At 43.0% G+C, this 23606-nt stretch overlaps 4 protein-coding genes and 1 long non-coding RNA gene across 10 annotated transcripts in view; 1 reads left to right on the plus strand and 4 right to left on the minus strand.

Annotated features, from left to right (window-relative positions):
• The first annotated feature begins 4787 nt into the window (after nucleotides 1-4787).
• The window catches only part of LOC136461939 (probable 3-beta-hydroxysteroid-Delta(8),Delta(7)-isomerase), a 30919-nt gene continuing 12100 nt past the window's right edge, over nucleotides 4788-23606 (plus strand). The window contains exons 1-5 of one of the 4 annotated variants that reach the window (XM_066461331.1): nucleotides 4789-5048; nucleotides 5508-5654; nucleotides 5752-5860; nucleotides 9751-9788; nucleotides 11423-11538. In XM_066461331.1, coding sequence (XP_066317428.1) covers nucleotides 4916-5048; nucleotides 5508-5654; nucleotides 5752-5860; nucleotides 9751-9788; nucleotides 11423-11523 — 528 coding nt within the window. In that variant the 5' untranslated portion in view covers nucleotides 4789-4915 and the 3' untranslated portion in view covers nucleotides 11524-11538. Of the gene's footprint in view, nucleotides 5049-5507; nucleotides 5655-5751; nucleotides 5861-9750; nucleotides 9789-11422; nucleotides 11539-12945; nucleotides 13360-23606 lie in introns of those variants that run through there. The other 3 variants (XM_066461329.1, XM_066461328.1, XM_066461330.1) reach the window with 3 other exon arrangements.
• LOC136461940 (uncharacterized) lies at nucleotides 6380-8915 on the minus strand. 3 transcript variants are annotated; one of them, XR_010760488.1, is made up of 5 exons: nucleotides 8777-8914; nucleotides 8407-8628; nucleotides 8101-8239; nucleotides 7578-7667; nucleotides 6380-6877 (listed from the first exon to the last, which is right to left on the minus strand). It is a non-coding gene; the product is annotated as an uncharacterized lncRNA (long non-coding RNA). The 3 variants fall into 3 exon arrangements; XR_010760487.1 differs by lacking the exon at nucleotides 6380-6877 and adding an exon at nucleotides 7226-7501 and having other exon boundaries at nucleotides 8001-8239; nucleotides 8777-8915; XR_010760486.1 differs by lacking the exon at nucleotides 6380-6877 and adding an exon at nucleotides 7228-7501 and having other exon boundaries at nucleotides 8777-8913.
• LOC136457958 (uncharacterized) lies at nucleotides 14689-17045 on the minus strand. The gene is made up of 4 exons (XM_066457979.1): nucleotides 16312-17045; nucleotides 15371-15611; nucleotides 15117-15234; nucleotides 14689-14975 (listed from the first exon to the last, which is right to left on the minus strand). The coding sequence occupies exons 1-4, from the start codon at nucleotides 16902-16904 to the stop codon at nucleotides 14884-14886; spliced, it is 1044 nt and encodes a 347-aa protein (XP_066314076.1). The 5' UTR covers nucleotides 16905-17045; the 3' UTR covers nucleotides 14689-14883.
• LOC136461938 (thylakoid lumenal 17.9 kDa protein, chloroplastic-like) overlaps nucleotides 20217-23606 on the minus strand; it is a 37767-nt gene continuing 34377 nt past the window's right edge. Inside the window, exon 4 of the transcript XR_010760485.1 lies at nucleotides 20217-20433. The gene's annotated coding sequence lies outside the window, so the exon portion shown is untranslated. The remainder of the gene's footprint in view (nucleotides 20434-23606) is intronic.
• On the minus strand, nucleotides 20333-21641 carry LOC136461937 (thylakoid lumenal 17.9 kDa protein, chloroplastic-like). Its single transcript, XM_066461326.1, has 3 exons — nucleotides 21323-21641; nucleotides 21023-21146; nucleotides 20333-20798 (listed from the first exon to the last, which is right to left on the minus strand). The coding sequence occupies exons 1-3, from the start codon at nucleotides 21595-21597 to the stop codon at nucleotides 20472-20474; spliced, it is 726 nt and encodes a 241-aa protein (XP_066317423.1). The 5' UTR covers nucleotides 21598-21641; the 3' UTR covers nucleotides 20333-20471.

The following is a 23606-nucleotide window of genomic DNA, read 5'->3' on the forward strand; positions in this document are numbered from 1 at the left end:
TTGACATGATCTAGTGATAGCATATGACATGTTTGTGGGCTTGTAAATCTAGTGTTTAATCTAGAAAATGAGCTATAAGTATTTAACTCAACATGGTACAAGATAACCCTTATTTGGAGGTGTGAAGAAGCTTGTCCTTGGATCAAACCGAGTTAAATATCTTTGGTAAATGATCTAGACTAAACCAAATTTGGAAAAATAATTCTCACCCCATTGATTGACATTGATAATCTCGACCCTACTAGTAATACTATCTATATTTAGAACCTTTGTGGTCATTGATGACAAAGGGGGAGAGAAACAAAGATATGGGGGAGAGAAACAAAGTTAGTGAAAAAGGGAAAGAAACATAGATTTCTCTTGACATATGGCATAGGGGGAGAGATATGAAAAAGGAAAGGGATCAACTAAAATTTTGAGCACACAAGTAGGGGGAGCAAGCTCATGAACTTGTATGGTGCATTTGTATGTGCATTTCATATGTTTGCTTGCATGGCATAAGTATTAAATTTACACATCCATGCTTGTGTGATGAATGTTAGTTGTAAAAGCGAATGGTGAAATGAAATCACTAGATAACTTCCATTTCCATATAAGTCTTTACAAGTGATATCTCTTCAAAGTATGCTTCCAAGTGGTATAGAACTAACCATGGTGCTAAGGATGGTATATTGGTGCACTCGATTAGTATCACGCTTCAAAGGTCTATCTTTTATACCTTAGCATCATTTGGTAGACATTGACTCCTACATTTCTTATCTAAGCATATGTGCAAGCTATAATCTAAACTCTTAGCACATATGTAGGGGGAGCAATTGCTACCATTTGGGGTTCATGAAACTTGTCCATACTCTTTTACACATGGTAAATATGCTTGGATAAGCAATATGGATTCAATTGAATTTTAATTCATATCTTTGTATAAGGGTTGTCATCAATTACCAAAAAGGGGGAGATTGAAAGCTCTAGTTTGGTTTTAGGTGAATTGATGAAACCCTAAGTGCTAACCTAGTTTATCAAGTGATCATGAGATAGGTAGCACACTTCAAGTGGAGAAGCTAATGAAGATCATAACATGACAATAGTGATGGCATGGCGATGATCAAGGGCTTAAACTTGAAAAGAAGAAAGAGAAAAACAAAATGTTCAAGGCAAAGGTATAATTTGTAGGAGCTATTTTGTTTTGGTGATCAAGACACTTAGAGAGTGTGATCACATTTAGGTTTGATAGTTATACTATTAAGAGGGGTGAAACTCGTATCGGAATATGGTTATCAAAGTGCCACTAGATGCTCTAACTCATTGCATATACATTTAGGATCTAGTGGAATGCTAACACCCTTGTAAATATTTATGAAAATAGGCTAACACATGTGCATAAGGTGATACACTTGGTGGTTGGCACATTGGAGCAAGGATGGAAAAGTTAGAAGTGAAAACAGAGGTGATGCTGGCATCGGTCAACTGACCGGACGCTGGATCCAAAAGCACCGGACGCTAACTGGCTGCGTCCGGTCGCGTTGATTGGCGGTACAGAGGCTAGGGTTTACCACCGGACGCTAGGCTGTGTCCGGTCGAGGTGGACCGAACGAGTCCAGTCGAGAAAAACCAGGTTTTGACCCTTACTGTACTCGACCGGACGCTGAGGCTCCAGCGTCCGGTCAGTTTTATCGGAGCGTTCGGTCAGCTTCATAGCCGTTGGAATCTGACGAACATCGTTTGAAGCTAGTGATACGTGGCGTCCATCAGTGGACCAGACGCTGAGTCTAGGGTCCGGTCAGTTGGACCGAAGCGTCCGGTCAGAGCGCAGTGTGCCTAGTGAAGGGGTACAACGGCTCTATTTTATGGGGGCTCTTATTTAAGCCCCATGGCCGGCTGTGGCTCACATCTTTGGCCATTTTCATTGACATAGCAACCTTGTGAGCCTAGCTAAAATCTTCCCACTCATCTTCATCATTGATTCATCATCATAGTGAGATTGGGAGTGATCCAAGTGCATTGCTTGAATGATTGTATCTAGAGGCACTTGGTGTTCGTGTTTCGCTACGGATTTCGCTTGTTACTTTTGGTGGTTGCCGCCACCTAGACGGCTTGGAGCAGCGAGGATCGTTGAGCAGAGGGTGGTGATTGTCTCCGGCTCCGATCATGGTGATTGTGAGGGGTTCTTGACCTTTCTCCGGTGAAACACCAAAAGGTACTCTAGTGGATTGCTCGTGGCTTGTGTGATTCTCATCTTATGTTGGTTGTGTGGCACCCTATTGCGGGTTTGGCGTGCGATGCCAATTAGCGCATGAACCTCCAAGTGAGTGAATCGCCACAATGAGGACTAGCTTGCCAGCAAGCAAGTGAACATCGATAAAAATCATTGTGTTCATCATTGATTCTGAGGTGATTGGTCTTCATTGTTATTCATCTTTATAATTGATTGGTTCTTCATCTATACGGCGGTATAACCCTCTTGATCACTCTCTTTACTTTACCGCAAACTAGTTGACAAGCTCTTTAGTGTAGCTAGTTGTGAGAGCTTGCATGCTTGGTTGGTGTGGCTCTTTAGTTAGCCTTTGAGAGCACACTAACATAGGTTAGTGTCATTGCTCTTGTGTGAATTGATACTATCTAAACTAAAATTATGGTAGGTGGCTTGCATTTTGAGTAGGCTAGCGCAACACTTGCTTCGCCTCATAATTGTCTAACCATTTTATTAAGTATTGTTGTAGAAATTTTATTAGGCTATTCACCCCCCCTCTAGCCATTAGGACCTTTCATCCGAGTCCTCAACCGCCACCCATCCTTGCGTGTTTAGTTGTAGATTGTGGTCGGCCCCTTACTTCCGTCGTAGCACGCCTAGGTTGCCCGACATAACTGCCTTATGCCGTCGGCCACCGCGCCGACAAGCGCGGGGATTCTAGGGACCTGCCCGTGGTAAGGACACAAATAACCGAGGGCTTGGTCATAAAGCCACTGTCGATAGGAACAGTGCACGTGGTAGTCGTACTATTACCTCGAAGCTTAGGGGCTTCTCTGCAAAATCGTCGTTGCGCACGGGCTCTCCGGCCTTGGGACGTGTTGGACCGTTGCGACGCGCGCGCAGCCGTGTCGCTTTGGGCTGCTGGGCCGAATGCTTGTCACCGGCCCTTTTTGTTTTCTAAAGTATTTTCTAATTTAGTTTCTAAGGTAAACTTATAAATTCAATATAAAATTATGTAGTTAACCGAAAATTATGAAACCAATTTTGTTAGGTTTCTAAAATTATGATATATCTGTTAGTATATTTTGTTCACATAGTTTTATAATATTTTCAGGAGTTATCTAATTAATTTAAGATGCTTAATATTGTAAAATATAAATTTGTAGGAATTGTTGTGATAAATTTGTGATAGTGTTGGCTCTGAAACTTTCACAGTAAATTTCTAACATTATTAGATGCTCACTGTAATTTTGGTAGCTCTATAATAATTAATTTACTAAGGTAGCTAAATGAGCCCTAGTTCAAAAATATATATTTAATCAATGAAATGCTGAAACACCTTTGAAATTGTAGGACTAAAACATTTTTTGGAGATAAAGTCTTACTTGACGACGTGGATACGTAGACTAGTACGTTAGTCATTAAAGCTAGCTCGTTAGCTTGCGGAGCGTAATCGTATTTTAGAGTAGTAGTTGTTGTTGGTTATTTACATCTCTGCGTTGCATTCACGTATATCATAATAGAAACAACGATGGATCATGGAGTTGACCGAAGTAGCGGAAAAGATAGTGCCTTGATGATCGTGTCACCAATGGAATGCTAACCTTTGGTTATATCATACCCAGACAAGCCCCGGTGCATAACCCCTATTATTCTGCATTTTATTTTATGCTTGTGCATTATGTTTTAAGGAGTTGAATAAAAACCCACTTGCATATATATATATATATATATATATATATATATATATATATATATATATATATATATATATATATATATCCTTATCCTATGAGTCCTACTAGTATGTCAGGATCATGTAGATTGCTATACTATAGGGCCCGATAGAAGTCAAGTTCTGTCACTCGCGAGAGATAGGAAAGATATTATTGTTGTTACTATATTACTATCACATGAAATATATATGGAGTATAATTAGAGACCGAACAGAATGATACTTTGGATCTGGACTTGGTTAGGCATTCGAGCGAGGCTCGGATTGCACTTGTTCCGCCTATATTGATTGAGGACCATCCGATGCTGTGGATGGTAGTCAGATCATAGACTTATTATCCTGAGCACATACTTACTTATGGGAGCGGGAAGGCTCATTACGCTCTTGTCGTCGGTTCCGGCTCTTTTTGGATCGGTTGATTAGAGGCGGAGAAAGGTGGAGGTCTAAGCACCATACTAAGACCGGGTCTCTAAGTGTGGGGGCTTGGAGTCCAAATTTAGACGGGGACCTAGACCCCTCGACAGAAGTGAAATGGGTTGGTCTTATTTATGCCTGGGGTACAAGCGAGATATGTGTTTCAGGATTGGGCACTAAGCTGGGCACGAAAGCATATGTATCAGTGGACCGAAGTAGCAAGTGTTGTGAAAAAAAATGATAGAAGAAGAGATTTTTTAAGATAAATAGGAAACACTTATTGTCTGACTGGGCTCTTATAATTTATTTCATAGCCCACGAATCACGAGTTCACAACTATGTAAATGACAAGCAAGCAATTACTGTACTCCAGTGCGCCGTATCCTATGTACTGACCTGTCCCCACATGTCAAGCACTCAAGCAGTCCGTCCTGATGACTGATGTGTTACTGTACTCTCCGTAAAATCCTAGTTGCCGCTGCTGGCCTACCGCTGCTGTTGCGACGACGACTCCGTGACTCACTACCCAGATCGGCGGCCGACGCAAGGCCGAGCAGGCGACGGAAGCAGCGGTGTCAATGGGGCACCCCTACGCGCCGCCCGAGCTGGAGCTGCCGGGCTTCGTGCCGCTGAAGCTGTCCCAGGCCGAGATTCTCGTGTCCTACCTCGGCGCCTCCCTCTTCGTCCTCCTCGCCGTCTGGCTCGTCTCCGGTACGACTACTCTATATGCTCATGTATATGTATCGCAGTATCGGTCTCCTACTTGTTCCTCTGTTACCTCTCCTATAATTCCCGTCCTCCCTCTTCGAACTGCAGTATCCAAAGTTGGAATCTTGCCTAGTGCTCTCGTTGATTTTACAGGCAGTGTTAGTGGGGGAAAGTTTAGAGATGTACAGCAAGACCCAAGATTGGAGGGACTGGGCGCAATTTTTAATTTTAAATTGATTACCTTATCTGTATCATAACATGATTCGACTCTGTTCTTTAACAATCTGGGCGTGCCTTCATCAAGATGACTTAGAATTTAGTCATCGTTCTGAACCTTTCATCTAATAAAGTTGAACAGCAACAAATCAAGGGCTATAGAAAGTGACATGTGCGTGACTTAAGACCAACAGATCTCTAACAATCTTGTATGGTATCGAGCTCATGTTGTGTCATTTCGTGCAGGAAGATGTGGCAGATTATCCAAGACCGACCGTCTGCTCATGTGCTGGTGGGCATTCACAGGGTTGACCCACATAATGATAGAGGGGCCCTTCGTCTTCACTCCTGATTTCTTCAAGAAGGAGAACCCCAATTTCTTCGATGAAGTTTGTAAGTTCTTGCCAGCATCGCAAGGAAAGAGAATTATCCAGTCAGAATATATTGTGGATGAGCTGAAATGACAGTGGCTGATTTATGCCTTGTTCAGGGAAAGAGTATAGTAAGGGGGACTCTAGGTATGTTGCTAGGGACGCCGCAACTGTTACGGTTGAAGGGATCACCGCCGTATTGGAAGGCCCTGCATCACTGCTTGCTGTGTATGTCTTCTCATCTCCCACTCGACTTACTTCTTCATATGCTGCCTACTTTGTTTCTTGTCCAACATATGTCCTGTCTAGTCAGCTGTTGTTTACCAAGTTCAATCAAACCTGGCTCTGCGATGGGGTTAAGATTTCAGGGTGTGCTGTGATGCCTTATTTTCCTGTTGGAAATGAGGCACTAAGATATTTGACTATTTACCTTTTCTTTCCTTGCAGCCTATCCCAACTTGCTTGGGACTAAAAGGCTTTTGTTATTGTTGTTTAGGGCTTGCTCTTCATGCTAGAGCATCATCATCCTTTCAAGAGCACCAAAGAAAATTTAATGCTTAGGAATCAACTAGGTAGCGTGCCCGTGCGTTGCTACGGGATAGCTAACATTTTGTACTAAAAACACACGGATCGCACGATAAGATAACAACGGTGTCCTTGCTTTCTTAGACCAACTGCAAAAAAAAAAAAAAACACTTCCTGAACAGATCACTGCAAATATAACTGGTATACTTCCTGAATAGGCCACTCAGCAGTCAATACACATTTGAAACTGGGAACAAATCCAGCTGCCAAAAGGATTCAATAATAGTGAAGAAAATGTGAGGCAATAAATTTATTCAGCATACTTGAAGAAAGATTGTTACCTGCTTGATTGGTCCAGTAAGTTCTATATCATTCAGAAGAAAGAGCAAGCATTCAAGCACTTTGATCCCAACTTTTGTATTGAGAACAATGCTCTTATCAATATATCAAATTAGCTCTGGTACCTCATTTATGTGGGAAGTGTCTCATTTGCAAGTAACCTAGCATTGTTTTACATTAACTGCTATTTGATTCTTGGGAGCGGGCTACCGTGCTGTTGCTCCTCGGCGGCCACCGTCTTCGCTACCAACTCCATCGTCGACCTTCCTGGCGTCCAGAGACATAGTCGTGCCGATCTCGTCGATCCCGTCGACCTCATCGACAATCAAAACCCCCACATCAACTACCATTTCCCTGTTATAAAAAAAAACTACCATTTCCCTAGGAGGGAGGGGTGAACCTTTCATATATAGTTGTACAAGAGGAAGCCGGACAGGCTTCAGTTACAGGATAGGCTTCAGTTACATTTATTTCTAATAGCTACGATAACATTTAGGATAACACAAATTAAACAACCAAAATGGTGTAATCATTGGGAAATAGTAGAACAGAAGACTGGGAAGTAGAGTAACAGAGAAACATTTGAAGTTCTTTCGCACATTAAGTTCAAAGTGAATTATATAAAATTTGAAGTAGACATGCACGTGCGACACACACATGCCTAATATTTCACATGCAATGGAAGAATAACTACTGTTTTTCTTGCGTTAAAATATACAAACAACTTGTAGTAGGATAGCAGCCAATAAAATTCAAAAAGTCAACATGAATTGCCTTTAAAAAGGGTCACAATATAATCATAATGTCATACAAAAAGAATAAATTTTCTAAAGCATTGAACCATGACTTGAATATATACAAGTGCATCTTGAACTTTATTTCAACCTTAATGAGCTCATTTAAAACAGAGGATCAGAAACAATTCTGAACGTCCGAGATTTCAGGCAAAGATACAATTATTCTTGAGATTAATACACTGTGCAGCTATTTGTTGATGGCTCGATCCTGCATTGTTAACAAACAATAATCTGAGTATTGTTTCTTTTCAATTTGTTTTTGAAGTAAAAGAGATTGGTTGCACCTTAAATTGTATGGAGATCATAGCTGATGCAATCTTCACCATCTTTCCGGTTGAAATAAATTTGATAGTATTTCCAGAGAGGAATAGCCCCTGAAATTTTTGAAAAATCAAAACATTTGGAGGGAGGATTGTTGAAAGTGAGATGAAGATGAGCACATACTAAGAAAAATGATAACTCAGCTAACAAAAAGCATAACAATTCTAGGTTTTATGCACAACTAACGTGTTGATAATGATATGAAGTTCTCTCCAAATATGTGTTTTCTATTCAATTGGGCAACACCAAAGTATTTTTCAATCAGCACTAAACTGGCAACTGAGGTTATCATCATACATGGAAAATAGAATTGAAAATAGAAGTATGTATGATAGTCATGCACTCTATGATGCGGGTTTAGTAATAAGATGTGAGGAAACACATACAACAAGGCAAAACCAAACACTGGCATCCTAATATGTGCTGGAATGCCATCAGGCCTAGTAACTATAACAGAACCCTCATGATCTTTGGATGTGCCTTGACCTGAAGAATTAGTATCTGCTGTGTTTTTTGAGTCTGGACCTGATTCAGTATGACTGGTGCCGCATTCAAAAGTCAAAACTCCCATAGTCCCATAAACATGTTATATTTTCTGAAGCTCCCAATCACAGATTGAAAGGACCTAGAAGAGTAAAAAGAAATCTCAAATCTCTACAAATAAGTTGGCAAAGTATCTGCTTGGATGAAAAATAATAAACACACGCGGTATCTAGGATAATATACCATAATAATAACAAAATATAAATAACTTATCCGAAATTTAAAAAGTTGAGATAAGGGGTAATGTACTGACTGAATAGAATTTTCTGACTTCTCCAATTTCCTTTTTCAATTCAGCAACTCTCTGCACTCTGCTTGTGAAGCTCTTGGAACCATGCACTGCGTCGAAGCAAATAGATAGAACAAGGTGCTAAACAGACATGTAGTAGCAATACAATCCGGCCCTATAGGACCTGAAGTCCATCCCAAAGGAATTTGAGGTGCATCAGCCGCTGTGTCCGTTGATGGGGTCTGGTTTGCACATGGTAAAGGCAACAGCAAGAAACATTGTTAGCAAGCATGCGCATTGTTACCTTTTTCTAAAACTGTAAAAGAGCTATTCGTATATGATATATATTTGGATTCTTCAGCACTTGTCGGGATCAGAACCTAGAAGTACCTAGAAATATCAAGGCCATTTCTTAGCACCTTGTGACTTTGCTTTCTTCTGGATACAGACCGATAAGTCTTTTTGAGTTTCACAGAAAAAGAATTAAGTCAACCCATCAGAGGACAATTTTCATACAAACTAATAAATAGTGTCATGCTCAAAATTACTTGTTCATCTGAAGAAAGGGACATCTTCACTAAAGCGCGTGGAGAGAAACTGTCTGCCAACGAATGCCAGGGGAGCGACGCGGACGGCGATTTCCTTTTCTTTTCTAAAGCGCGGTGAAAGCGGGCGGGAATCGCAGCATGGTGGTTTCCTTTTCTATCGAGCGGGGAGAGCGGCCAAGGATCGCAGGGTAGACCGACGAGGTGAGGCGAAGTTTTTGTCGCACCAAAACGGTGTCTCCTCTTTAGGCTTTTTAGTTGTGGGAGATTCTACAATCGATATCTTGACTCTTGATTTCATATGCTTAGAGCTACAAACAATAGGTTGTTTCATAAAAGATGACAAAGCAGTTCAAATCGTCTCCAAGCCAAGGATGTGAAATAGGCATTTCACGTCATAACTGGATGCACAAGCAGTTCAATATCTGATTCGATGATGTATTTCTTCTTTGGAATACTGATAGCATATGACATGTCACAAAATAACAGGCCTCTGCTATAGGATAGAACTATTTGTTCTCAATTTCTTTCGAAAGAAATTGGCTATACGAACACCTTAGTTGAATATGTGAAAGAAGCCAAGAATTAAAACCAATGGTACAAAGAGATGCATACTGACAGAATCGCTATCCTATTTTTGTGTTGTGGGGATCTGGAATTACATTGCATGCTCACTGCAACCGCACACTAATAAGCAAATTTGCGAATAGAGAACATGTAGGTTAACTTAGGAGAACACACAACGTACCTTGTTACCAGGTGATGGCCTTATTGCTCTGGCACTCCTTGCCGCACTGACACCACGTTTCGTCATGGCAGGGAGCAGCGACCTCCGTGTGTAGCGTGGTTGCGGCAAGGTTAGCAGCAGGACGGGCCTTTCCTCAGCACGGAGACGATGGTGGCGTAGGTCACGTTGTCCTTGGGCACCCCTTCCTGGCCGTTTCATCGAGCTCTACATTCTGTCATTGGATGATAAACAAACAAATGAATGCTCTCTGTAAATTGGGAGGATAAACAATCTCATTAAGCAACAAGATCAAAATTCAGAAAATTATGAAGCACTGTCAAAATATTCTTTAACTACACTAAAAAAATTATGATATTTACCCGTGTCAGAAAACTACGATGGTTCAGGGAATGCTGAAAGTTGTAGCATTTAACTAACATGATGATGCTTCAGTAAATTATAAGGGTCTGGCAGAAATATAGTCACCTTGCTATCTAAGTATGTATACCAATCGACTATTTTCTAACTACGTTCTATACTGTTCAACTCATCAATCACACAGTATATTCAATTTTGATGGTCCTGCTTGCCTACAACAATCACAACTTGGGCACAATGAGTACCACAAGAATTCAGGGAAAAGTTGTATTAACTGAAGAAAGCTATTGGAGAACAATATGGCATCAATCAAAATTTTCGAACCTAGATCCAACTATACTATCACACAGCTTGTACAATTCATATGAGATGATGACAATCCATCTGGCTGCAAATGATGCATATGGCTGAATCCAAACAAAAAAGAATCAGGAGAATTCTCCCAAGCACATTACCTACACTCGTTTGGTGGCCATCATGAAGAAATCACAAAGCCTACACATCATGGCTTATTGGCTTGCATTGGCACTGGCCACCCACCCGTTGGTCCTGCTGCCGTCACTCCATGGAGGAAAGGGCCCGCCGCTGTCCACGCTGGTTCAATTGGGAAAGCTCGACATGGGGTATTGGTAGTAGATGGTAGTTGTGTGATGTAAAATCAGAACACAATCCCAGCCCGAAAGTAAATGTTAAAAATATTTGTTCAAGAATGGATCGGATGACGCATGACCTGAGCCTGGACTCTGCTTTAGGTCTCAGATTGTCGAGGATGCAGCGGGCCACAGCGCCAGCGTTACCGGAGATCACAGCTCAGCACAGGCAGATAGTCGGAGGAGGAGGCGGTGCGCCGGTGGCCCCTAGTCCCTAGGGATGCCCCTGTCGTCAGAGATGTGTAATCATGGCCGAGCGACGTAGGACGACGGGTGGTCCAGCTGACGCGACCGTCATCGGACCTCACACCGTCCCTGAGATCTCTCCATGGAGCCCCCAACGCACGGGCATCGGCGGTCCTTCCCGGCACAGCCTTGCTGCGGCAGCGCTACTGCGAGCCAGGGAGGGAAAGGAGGCGTCGGCGTGGACGAGGATGACGCCGCGGGCGCGAACGGCGAGGTCCACGGCGTAAGTGCGACAGAACGGCATCACGGCAGGTAGGGAGAGGAGGAGGCGGCGTGGGCGAGCGCGTGGGAGAGGAGGCGGCGGCGTGGCTAGGGGGAATGGGGGAGGAAGGCTGATTCGAGGCGGGATCTCGCGAGGGGATGGGGACCGGGTGGAACGATCGCAAGGGGGAGGGGGCGGACCGACGGAGGCGGGTATCGCAGGGGAGGCGGAGCGAAGACGAACAAAAAAAGTCGCACGAAAAAATAGTCTTACCTTTGTTCTTTTTAGTTGTAGGAGAAGAGCACCTCCGCTGCTCCACGTGTAGTTGGACACCTTGGCTCTCATTTGAACGTGCTTTTGGCAGCAGCTCTACTTGTTTGGATCAGTAGGTTTCTGTTTCCCAAGCTATTCCTCTTTTTTATGTGGTGGAAGTATGCAACTATTTTAGTTCTTACGATATGTTTTTTATTTCATATTGAAATCTGCATGATAGAAGGGCAGGCCTGGTGCAGTGGTGAGAGCTGTCTCACTGAGTCACCAGGTCGTGGGTTTGAAGCAGCCTCTCCGCAGATTTTGTGGGGAAAAGGCTTGTCTCGGTTTATCCCTTCCCCAGACCCCACTCATGTGGGAGCCTCCAGCATTGGGTCTGCCCTTTTTTTTTCTTTTTTTTTAGGAATCAAAGAGATCATGAACAATCGGAGCCTCATGTTCATGGGCTTTCTCGATGAGTATTTTTATTGCCCTGTGAAACGTGTGATATAGATTTGATTGAATCTAGAGGGGGATATCATGACCACATAACTAACCTATTTTAACTGAAGAATTATTGTGCATACTGCAATGTTTGCTTTCACAAATTCTGCATGTAACTTTACAGATTCATAAACTTGGTTTGATATTGTTTATTGATTTTGGAAATAGTAATTACCGTATGCTATTACTGATCATCTCCTCATTGTTCTTCCCACTTCCTAGAGTCTAGAGACACTAGTTAGGTTGGAGATTTACACTAGATGTTTGGGAATTAGATGCATCAGTAAAGGCTTCAGTTCTCATGTATTTTCAGAGTTTCTTAGATCAAATTGATCCAACCAAAGCATAATGGACATGAGATGGTAGCAATGTCTACCAGTATATTGTTTCTAGTGATTTTTTTGCTCAAATCTGAAAAAAGCAGAGAAAAAACTCATCTTGGCACCTTTTATAGTTGGAACATATATGTACAATTGGGAAGGTCCTTTATACTTGTCTAGTAAGAACTGTATCCAGGGCCAAACTGCGAACATGTTACCTGTAACATGAGATTTAGTGAAGAACTGTTCTTCTTGTGTGAGTGTTTTCAAATCGCCCGATTAATCACGATTAGTCGAGAAATTGGTCATTGGACATTGACCAGGTGCATCAAATCGATTAGTTTGGTTAGTTGACCGACCAATCAATTAATCGTCTATTAGTCACGAGTAGTCAGGCTTGATAGTTCCAGCCGCCTATGTATACACACAAAGCAACTTGGTTTTTGACTAGCCCCAATTGCATTCTCTCTCGTCTCTATTGCCTGCTACATGCTTTCGAAGTTAATGCCCTCAATATATGGGTATTACAGCAGCGGCAACCGACTAGGGAGGTGATATGCCCGACTTGGTTAACAAGCCAACCAACTAATCAGTCCTAGCCTCCTAGGCGATGAGCGATGACTAGCTGCGGTTAGTTGGCTAGTCTCTGCCCAGGCAACTATAGAAGACTTGAAAACACTGTTTGGATTCATAATATAGCTTTTGCTTTTTGTCTCACCAATTTTTTTCTGCTTGCAGCTACGCTGTTGCATCCCAGAAGTCCTTCAGCCATATTCTCCAGTTCACCGTTTGTCTGGGTCAGCTCTACGGATGCTTGGTTTACTTTATCACCGCATACTTGGATGGCTTCAACTTCTGGGTCGGTCCATTCTACTTCTGGGCATATTTCATTGGTGCAAACAGTTTCTGGATTTGGATACCGATGCTCATTGCCATAAGATCCTGGAAGAAAATATGCGCAGCATTTCAAGCTGAAAAGGTGAAGACCAAATAAAAGCTGTCTTAGACTCCATTTGATTGGAATTAAGACTTGTACTGTGGAGAACCTCATTTGTTGTCTGAAATTCTTATGTTGCTTTTGGAAACTGCCTGTACTTCTTTGCTCAAACAACATTGTGATTTTTTTATGCAGAAAAAATGATTTTGTTTACAGGATTTCTGTTTTTTTGTACGGGTGAAATATAAAGGGTTGCGAGTACCATCTCAGTTTTCACCTTAACTCTGAAACTCCTTTTCAGCAAATAAACGAGTGGACTTGATCTGTGTAGTTGATTTTTCCAAAAAAACATGTTAGTAACGTCTGTCCTGATTATTGCTGGATGGGCATCATTTTTAACTACAGTCAGAAGTAACATGTTGAAAAACAATAATTAGGAATTAAGGATTACCACATGTTGGCATAAAATGTGCTGTAATTTGGTTGAATTGCACCTGGCAAATGCTGAGTGATGACAAATTCAAAAGTACAGCTCTGATAACAAATGAGAACAATGACCAAGAAAAGCAATAGCAGAATTGACAAGATGAAACCCCAGGCACAGGCATCAGGCATCACTTTTGTAATTTACAGACTCGTCAAGTAATCACTCGTTTTCTATCTAAACCTACAGGCACACAGGATATGATTACATATGGAAATCTGATTTACATACATCTACATTTTACACATGTAGATTTATATAATGTTTTGTCGAACCAAGGGCACCCTTAACCACTGTTCGCCTAAACGGCCGTTTAGCCCGTTTAAACACCGTGTAAACGCTATACGGTGGTACGCCATTTCCGTTTAATCACCCGTTTACCTCGTTTAATTGGCCATTTAGCCCGTTTAATAGGACGTTTTGTCTAAATAATGGCTAAACGGTACCGTTACCGTTTAGCGTTTAGGAAAACACTGCCCTTAACTATCCAACATGAAATTTGCAGCAACAAGTTTTCAGTAATTTACGTTGAGCAATAACCCCGTTCGCTGGTTGGTGCTGGTTTTTTGTGAGAGGAAAACACTGTTGGCTGGTTAAATAAGCCTGACTGGAACCAACAAGCGAATAGGGTGAACAACAAATATTGGGAGATAAGAGTTAACCCAACACCAAAAAGGAACTGATTCCATTCCAAATGTCTCTAGAAACAGGCAACCAAAAAAAAAAATCCTCACAATAGGCAATACAAAATGCTGGCCGACAATGGCAAACAACATCAGACCCCCAAAAAATCTAGATTCGGTGTTCTACCACTCAGAATATCCTCGCTAGTCAGAACCTACTCATAAACATAAAGGGCGTACCCAGTGCAGAGAGCTCCCGCTCTGTGCGGGGTATCGAGAAGGGTGTCAGTGGCAAGCCTTACCCTCGCCTGTGCAATGCGAGGAGACCGCGACTCGAACCCGGGACCTTCCGGTCAGAGGCGGTAAGACTCTACCGCTTGCACCAGGCCCGCCCTTCAACCTACTCATAAACATACAACAACAAAATCGCCATACACAGCAAATTACGGTACACAGCTTCATAAGCAGGCAAGACCCTGCAACAAAGTCAGATATTCAGATTGGTCGTCTCTCTAATCTCTTGGGCATTGATGTTGCTCCTCAATTCAGCACTCTAGCTCCAATAACAAAATTGTCTCAACTCCGCCGCTGGCTAAAAACTAAGGGGGGTGAAAAAAAAACTGCAGTCATTCTCAAAGGACAACAGCTGCCTTGTCTGGAGTAACATGCTGGAGGACAGTGGCGATCAAAGGCTCATAATGGTCGGCACCAGCACCACACCATGCTGCAAGTAAAAAATTTGTACAGTCTACTTAAGCATGGATGTGTCACTAAATAGAAACACAGGAATAGAGATTGATGTGCATTGTGCAGATTATATTGATTTGCTGATGAACGCGCAGCCATGTTTGCATCTGCAACGCACCTGTTCCTTTCATGAAAAGAAAAATTGGCGGTTCACAAATTTCTCCTCTAGGACGGTGTGGGAGGAAGAACACACAGCTATCCTCGTCAACCATTGCATCTGCTCCATGAGCTTGCACCTATCAAGGCAAAGAAAATGGCCCAAAATCATATTACAAAGGCTATTTCAGCTATCAAATAGAGATACAATAGTGTCCAGTTCTATAATGAGCTATAATTGGGCAACATATCATATTCATGTGTTAAAAAAAATACCACGTAAACTTCTCTCTTGAACTCAGTCGCTAGGCATTCAATGGCAATATCATCACCAAATGCAGCTGCACGGCCATCTCGGTTCTCATCTATCGTCAGCAACCCCGCCTCTGTGTACTGCAGGGTGATAATGTCATGCTCATCCTCTGCAGAACCAGAAATGGACATGTACTTGGTCCAACTATCACCATTGTCTACAGTGATACATCTTTCCTTGTAGATAGTTTCAGCTGCTATTTCCCTGAAAGGAAGACATGATATATGAGCACATAACTGGATTTTGGAGGCACAGAGAGCTAGCCAGCCTCTGTGGGTGTCACAACTGAACAGGTACAGGAAACCTAAGCTGATTAGTACTAAACAACTTCAGATTCTTTGATTAATTAAGATGTAGGAGTACAGCTGTACCGGTCAAACATGGGAGTACTAAATGATGTATTGGAAATAACAGGGTGGACAAGCGTTGGCTCCCATTACATCAACACTTGCGTCGCAATACTTAAAAAGACGATTCCTTCCTTCATTGACCTTTTTTATTTCAAGGATACAACGCAGACACCTTTTGAGGCGATGTCCTGCATCTCCTTGATGCCAAAGCCCACAAGATTGCATCAATCCGTGCTTGTGAGTGTAATGAAATTCAGGAAGAGCTAAAGAGACACGAACTGCTATATGTAAATTAGCTTAAAAAATAAACTTTAATAATCTCAAGAAGCCAAGAACACTATTTGGGCGGGGAAACACAGGATATATTCTTTCAAGGTGTTGAGAAAACGACATTGTACGGGCGTATGATTAGACGAAGAGCAAGAATGGTAAAATCATCAGCAAGGCATACGAAAAAGACATGGCCTTTAGATCCTAACGTGGCGGGAAAATCAAATAAAAGATTTGAGCAAGCAGTGAGCAGCGAGCAAGGGCAGATCCGCGAGTCGTGGTACCTTTGGATGCCGAGATCAACGAGCTCCTGGATGGCGGCGTCGAGCGCATCGCGCTGGGCCTTGGGCACGAGCACCTTCATCTCCTGCACGACGTGGACGCCCCACCCGGCCTTGAGATCCGGCGCGTAGAGGTGCCTCACGGCGGCGTCGACGGCGGCCTTGTCGTCCTCCCCGGCGGCGGTGTAGACCTCGGCGAACCGGCGCACGGCGCGGTGCCTGAGCTCGCGCGCGTCGGCCTTGGCAGCGGCGGCCGTCCGCGCGGCGGTGAAGAGGCAGTTGCCATCGGCGTCGACCTCCCCGCCGTGGTCGAGGCGGAAGACCACGGGCGCCGGCGCCGGCGCCGGCGCAGCCCCTTCGGCGCCCGGCGAGGAGGGCTTCCACGCGACGCCGCGCTCCCAGATCCGGTGGAGGCGGCGGCGCTGCTGGTCCTCGAGCGCCCAGACCGCGTCCCAGCCCGTGGGCGAGGTGGAGGGCTCGTGGGAGGGGGCCGGGGAGGACCAGGCGAGGAGCGGCAGCGGCGGAGCGGGGGCTGGGGACGGCGGCAGGGCCTCGGCGACGGCGGCGGCGGAAGGGTCGCAGAGAAGCTTGCCCATTTCGATTAGGGTTTCTCTCTCCTCCGCTTCTTCCTCCTCGCCCTTTCCTCTTCCTTGTTAGGTGGCGCGCTCTTTCTCTCTTTTTTTTTTTCGCTTTCTTTTTTGCGGTCAGAAGCGACAGGCGGGGGGACGCGGGACGCCGGCGATGTGCTGGGGAAAATGGTGAAATAGCCGTTGGGTAAGAGGTGGGTGGCCACGTGGGGAGGAATGAGTGGTTGTGGTGATTGTGCCGCCGGCGCACCGTAGAAGTGACCGTTGCTGGCTGATCTGGCTGGTCTCATGACGTGTGGAGCCAGCTGGACCACAATTACCATCTACTCCTACCCATTACGAGTTTACGACCCTGGATTTGTAGAATCTTCATTAATGGTACCAACTCAACTCTCCGTCCTCCTATCTACTCTTGGGTTGTCCATTCTTAAAATCTTATACACCAATAATTTAGCTAACAATTTTTAATTATTATAATACAAAAATAATATAGTTAGATTTGTAATTAAATATAGTATCTAATCACCGTATATTTATAGGTAAGATAATATAACATTAAATAAATAGTTAAAATCTAATTTGGGAGATTGTATCATATCAAGGTGTGTTTTATAAAAAGGAATGAGTGGAGTAACAGTATACAATTGCAAAATCCGGTCTCAGTGAAAAGCTTCATCTAAGTTTTATCTCAAGCTTGTTACTTAGACATTTTTTTATGACATGATAAGGTTTTTAATAAGAATGACAAGTGTAATTTGGGAGATCCTATCATATCAAGCCGCATTAGCACCACATGCATAGCTTCGTCTCTGGGCCAACAACGGGTACAAAGCATGTGTACATGGGTGAAAGTGGAGCTGATAATTCTCCGATCCAAATCTGAATTTTGAGGATACAAGGAAGAACTTTTAGTATCCATGCAGATACGGACAATCCGAATCCGAGTGTGTCTAGATGCGGGGTAGGATATGGAATCGGCAAAATCTAGGGATATGGTTTATCTATAAATTCTATGCGGATTATTCGATGTTTAAAATAGAATATCTGATAATTGATCCTCCTAAAACCAGAGGAATTCAGGATCCGCGCTCTCCCAGCTCTCCTATGCACTGTTTGCATACGACACACCATTTGCGCGTTGACAGGCTATAGAGTAGGCTCTTCGTTGTGTTATTATTCAGGCTACATATCCTATAATTCTTGGATAATGTAATATAAAAAAATCATTGAATTTTTTCATGAAAATGGTACGTACAAAATATATTTTTAGAGTACTAATGTCTGTCGTTTTCCTTCTCGAGAAACAACTTTAACTAAATATATATTAAAAATATTAATATTTATGATACATAATTAGTATCATTGGATAGATATTTGAATCTAGTTTTTGAATAAATTTATTTGAAGATAGAAATGTTGCATGCATTTTTTTATAAATCGAGTCAAAGTTATCGGCACGTAAATCGTGGCGACAAACATTTTGGGACAGAGGCAGTACATTTTACCGGTGGTCCTCAAACTTGTCTCAAGTTCTTAGGTGGTGTTTGGTTGCCCCTCCTAAATTTTAGTCGCTGTCCAATCGAATGTTTGGACACATGCATAGAGTATTAAATATAAACTAATTATGAATCTAATTGCATAGTTTACGACTAATTTACGAGATGGATCTTTTAAGCCTAATTAGTCCATGATTTAACAATGTGGTGCTACAGTAAACACGTACTAATTATGGATTAATTAGGCTTAAAAATTTCGTCTCGTGGAGTACTGATGGATTATGTAATTTGTTTTTTTATTAGTATCCGAACACCCCATGTAACATCCTCCTGACACACTTTCTAAATTTTAGTCACTGGATCCAAACACCATCTTATTCTGGTACCGTTACTGCTTGCAAGTTGCACACTCGGCTTACTAAACTTGTCTTGAGTTATCATCCCGATACAGGCACATGTAAATTACACACTCGGCTCCATAAACTTATATTACTGCTCATCCTGGTCTAGCCCCTCCCCTGCATCGTGCTACCTGACCCCGCACACCTACTCCGCGCTGCACCACCCTCGCTTTGCAACCCCCGTGCCATGCGCTATGTTTGTTGGGCATGATGCTACACCCATGCTGCCACACTAGGACTTGCTGCGCCCGCACACATTGTGCGTTGCACTCACCCTGCCATTCCACATCGACACACCTACACGCGTGTGTTGCCATGTTGACTTGTCGAGGCGCCTCACGCTACTCACATTAGTGTAGGCAAGCATGTCCACGCGAGATGAGCTCATCACAACAGAAAAGGAGGAAAGTCAGGAGGGCGCGGAGCGTGCAGAAGGAGATGGTGAGCATAAGAGCCACACTATTGGGGAGAGTACGTAGGGGTATCAGTGTCGAGCGTGACTGTCATGGGGCGTGGGGCGGTTCTGCGGTGAAATAGAGCAAGAGCGAGTCAAGAAAGGGCTAGAAGGACCACGATGATGGGGGTTACGACAATATACAAATTTAAGGAACTAAGTGTGTTATTTGCATGTACTAGGATATCAATGAGAACTAAAAATAAGTTTAGGGATCCCAGTGTATAAGTGTAAAGAGCCGAGTGTGCATTTTTCCGATATTAGGACTAGAATGAAAACTCGGGACAAATTCAAGGACCATGAACAAAATTTACTCTTTTTTTTTGGTCACGATCGAACGAAGAAAACGAATAAATATAGTCTGATAGTCGTGGACCGACACGGCATGAAGGTAGGCACATGATGACATGACACAAAGGTGGTCTGACTTGCTACGAGCGGCAATGAACCGGCATGCCTCGCTTTCCCACGTCCCCTTGTTAACACTTCAAAGCTTTAAAGATACAACTTCTAAGCATTGGAAGTTTTATTCCAGTACGTGTGTTTCTTGCATTTTAATTAAGTTGTAGAATTACACAGTGCACAAGACGAATACGCATAGATCCTTTTTTTTCTCCTCTTCCAACGGCAATTATACAACTAATGCCCAACTTGCATGTGTAGTTTTAAGTTCACGTGCTATTGTTAATGAAAGGTACATGAGAGGTGACAATGGACCGAAATACCGAATCATCATTAATTAGTTTTTTAACACTTTTATGTTTCGTAAGTATGAATTGAAATATATTTTATAATTGTATATTTATATCTTAATTAGTTACTCCCTCAATTTCAAATTATAAGTCATTTCAAAAATCTTGAAAAGTCAAAACATATTTAGTTTGACCAAAATAATAGAGAAAAATAAAAATATTTATGACATGAATAGATACACCATGAAAATATAATTAATGAAGAATTTAATGATACTTAGGTGGTATCATAAATTATATTATCTTAGTATACAAATTTGATAAAACTTGATATCATAAATGCTATTATCTTAATATATATAAATCTGATAAAATTTGAGATGCTTTGACTCTACGAGAAAGTTAAAAGGGAGGATGTTATATCTGTACTATTAGACTCATGCTTGCATACATGAGATGACCCTAGGCATGAAAATCAACCAGCTCCGCCACTACCTCTGCTCCCGATCGATCGATGATTCGTTCTAGGGTCTTCACGGAACGTAGTTGACGTCGTCGGCGGAGTCCATGGAGGACTGAATGTCCGGGGCGTACCATCCGAGCTCCTGCGAGATGGCCGCAATCCTCTGCTTCTGGCCCTTGGAGTCGCCGACGGCGGTGGTGAAGGGGTAGACGAAGGTGACCTTGGTGGCCATGCACCGGTACGCCACCACGCCGGCGTCTTTCTTCACCAGGAACTCCATCACGTCCCGGCCAACACCGCCGTCCATCTCCGCCTCGATGTAGTGACCATATTGAGTGTCTTCATCGACCTTGAAGTCCACGTTACTTTGCGTCTTCTCGATGGCTTGCCGCAACGACTGCAGGTATATACCCGGCCACCACAGGCACAAAAGTACGAGATCAATTAAGGAATCCAAAAGCAAGCATTACACGAGATCGACGTTAATTACGTTCAATTTGGAAATCAAAAGAGCTAGAAATTGCATAGTAATGTTTGCACTTTTATCTGCAGAAAGGAGCTAGAATCGCGTGGAATCGGTTCAGAGATCGGCAGTAGCTAGTGACTGGTGAGGTGGCTTACGACGACGGCCTTCTCCCCGGCGGATGATTCCGGGATGAGCAGTGGTGAGGCGAAGGAGCCGGAGGATCCCAGCGGGTTGGTGGACACGCACCCCGGGTTGGTGGACGGGCATGCCCTGATCTTTCTGCACCATCATCACCATACACAGCAAACTCAACTAGCGGCTTACATGCATGCATGATCAGTAGCAGAACATCTCCAATTGCAGATTTGCAGTGGTAATTAGTAAAGATCGTCCATGTTAGTCCACCATGCACACGAAAAGGTCAAGAATAAGTGGCAAGCAATATATAAACGAACCCGAGCTTGTCAAGGCCAAGCTGCAGCTTCTGAGACTGCACGTAAGGAGTGGAGGAGGCGAAGGGCTTTCCCTGCAGGGGAGGAGGACGGACGAACGGGACGGCCTGAGCGGCGGCCGGAGCGACGACGGCAGCGGGGCCGCCAGCGCCGCAGACGAGCGCGGCCGTGAGCGCTACCTTCGCGACGGAGGAGAGGAGCCGCGTCTGGATTGGTGCCACTGCTGGAGCCAGCAGAGGACCGCGCGGCGGCGCCGGAGCAGTTGTGCCCGGCGACATCTCTCCCGGCCTCTTGTCGCCGCCCTCGGCCCTTCACGAATCACGACAACGGTCTTATCTCTCCTCCGCCCTACGCGCCACTCGATTGGAATAGGACCGGACCGTATGCAATAATGGGCCGGGCCGGATAAACTTCTCCTGGCCTTGATTTCACCTCGGTTAACTTCTTCTTCTTTCCGTTTTTTTTTTGTCGGGAAGAATTGGAATTTCGTGACGAACTGTGAGTCCATGGGCCGCAAAAACCAGCCCGCACGTGCACGCACGTATTTAGGTTAGCGAGGCATCGATGCGTGGTGCTCGTAAACGCGAAGATATAGATAAAGAGCCAGCCATGGTCGGCACAAGAGATCAAGCACGGTGTTGTAACTGAACTTGTGCACGTCAACTGGTCGAGCCCCCAAGCTTTTTGCAGCGTGTGATTCCTTGTATATATGCTAATGTTTAGATACACGGTATTACCATTTCATGTAATCTAGCACGAGTCCTGTTCGCTTGAACTTTTGAGCCATACCATTTTAACAAAATAATAGTATTTTTCTCTCAGAATAAATCAACATCAACATTAGTATCGACTATTTTTTTTTAGTCAGCCGAACAGGGCCGCAATTTTTTTGGCAGGCAACTTCGGGGGAAGTCGATTTTTGGACCGTCGATCATGGTCCTGCACCAAAAAATTGCTAGGACTAGAATGATCTTGGGTGGAGCGACTTGGGGCTGTGCTGACACAGCCGCACAACACATGTCCGCGTACACACACCCACGGGGATAAAGACACGACACGGTGGCTGTGCGTCATGAGGCTTTTCTCAATGTGCAATTATAAAAAATGCTTTATTCCTACGTGCCATTAAAAAGTTCACACGGATCCTGGTGCCATGCCGTTAAACTTTCTTGTCCTCCACGCCATTCCGTTTGCCTTCTTTTAGGTTTCCAACAGGAAGCCGGATAGGCTTCAGTTACATTTATTTCTAATAGCTACGATAACATTTAGGATAACACAAATTAAACAACCAAAATGGTGTAATCATTGGGAAATAGTAGAACAGAAGACTGGGAAGTAGAGTAACAGAGAAACATTTGAAGTTCTTTCGCACATTAAGTTCAAAGTGAATTATATAAAATTTGAAGTAGACATGCACGTGCGACACACACATGCCTAATATTTCACATGCAATGGAAGAATAACTACTGTTTTTCTTGCGTTAAAATATACAAACAACTTGTAGTAGGATAGCAGCCAATAAAAATTCAAAAAGTCAACATGAATTGCCTTTAAAAAGGGTCACAATATAATCATAATGTCATACAAAAAGAATAAATTTTCTAAAGCATTGAACCATGACTTGAATATATACAAGTGCATCTTGAACTTTATTTCAACCTTAATGAGCTCATTTAAAACAGAGGATCAGAAAAAATTTCGAACGTCCGAGATTTCAGGCAAAGTTACAATTATTCTTGAGATTAATACACTGTGCAGCTATTTGTTGATGGCTCGATCCTGCATTGTTAACAAACAATAATCTGAGTATTGTTTCTTTTCAATTTGTTTTTGAAGTAAAAGAGATTGGTTGCACCTTAAATTGTATGGAGATCATAGCTGATGCAATCTTCACCATCTTTCCAGTTGAAATAAATTTGATAGTATTTCCAGACAGGAATAGCCCCTGAAATTTTTGAAAAATCAAAACATTTGGAGGGAGGATTGTTGAAAGTGAGATGAAGATGAGCACATACTAAGAAAATTGATAACTCAGCTAACAAAAAGCATAACAATTCTAGGTTTTATGCACAACTAACGTGTTAATAATGATATGAAGTTCTCTCCAAATATGTGTTTTCTATTCAAATGGGCAACACCAAAGTATTTTTCAATCAGCACTAAACTGGCAACTGAGGTTATCATCATACATAGAAAATAGAATTGAAAATAGAAGTATGTATGATAGTCATGCACTCTATGATGCAGGTTTAGTACACCTCAGACTGACCAAACAACAGAAATAGCT

The sequence above is a fragment of the Miscanthus floridulus genome, chromosome 6 (assembly GCF_019320115.1).
Source record: "Miscanthus floridulus cultivar M001 chromosome 6, ASM1932011v1, whole genome shotgun sequence".
Taxonomy (NCBI): domain Eukaryota; kingdom Viridiplantae; phylum Streptophyta; class Magnoliopsida; order Poales; family Poaceae; genus Miscanthus; species Miscanthus floridulus.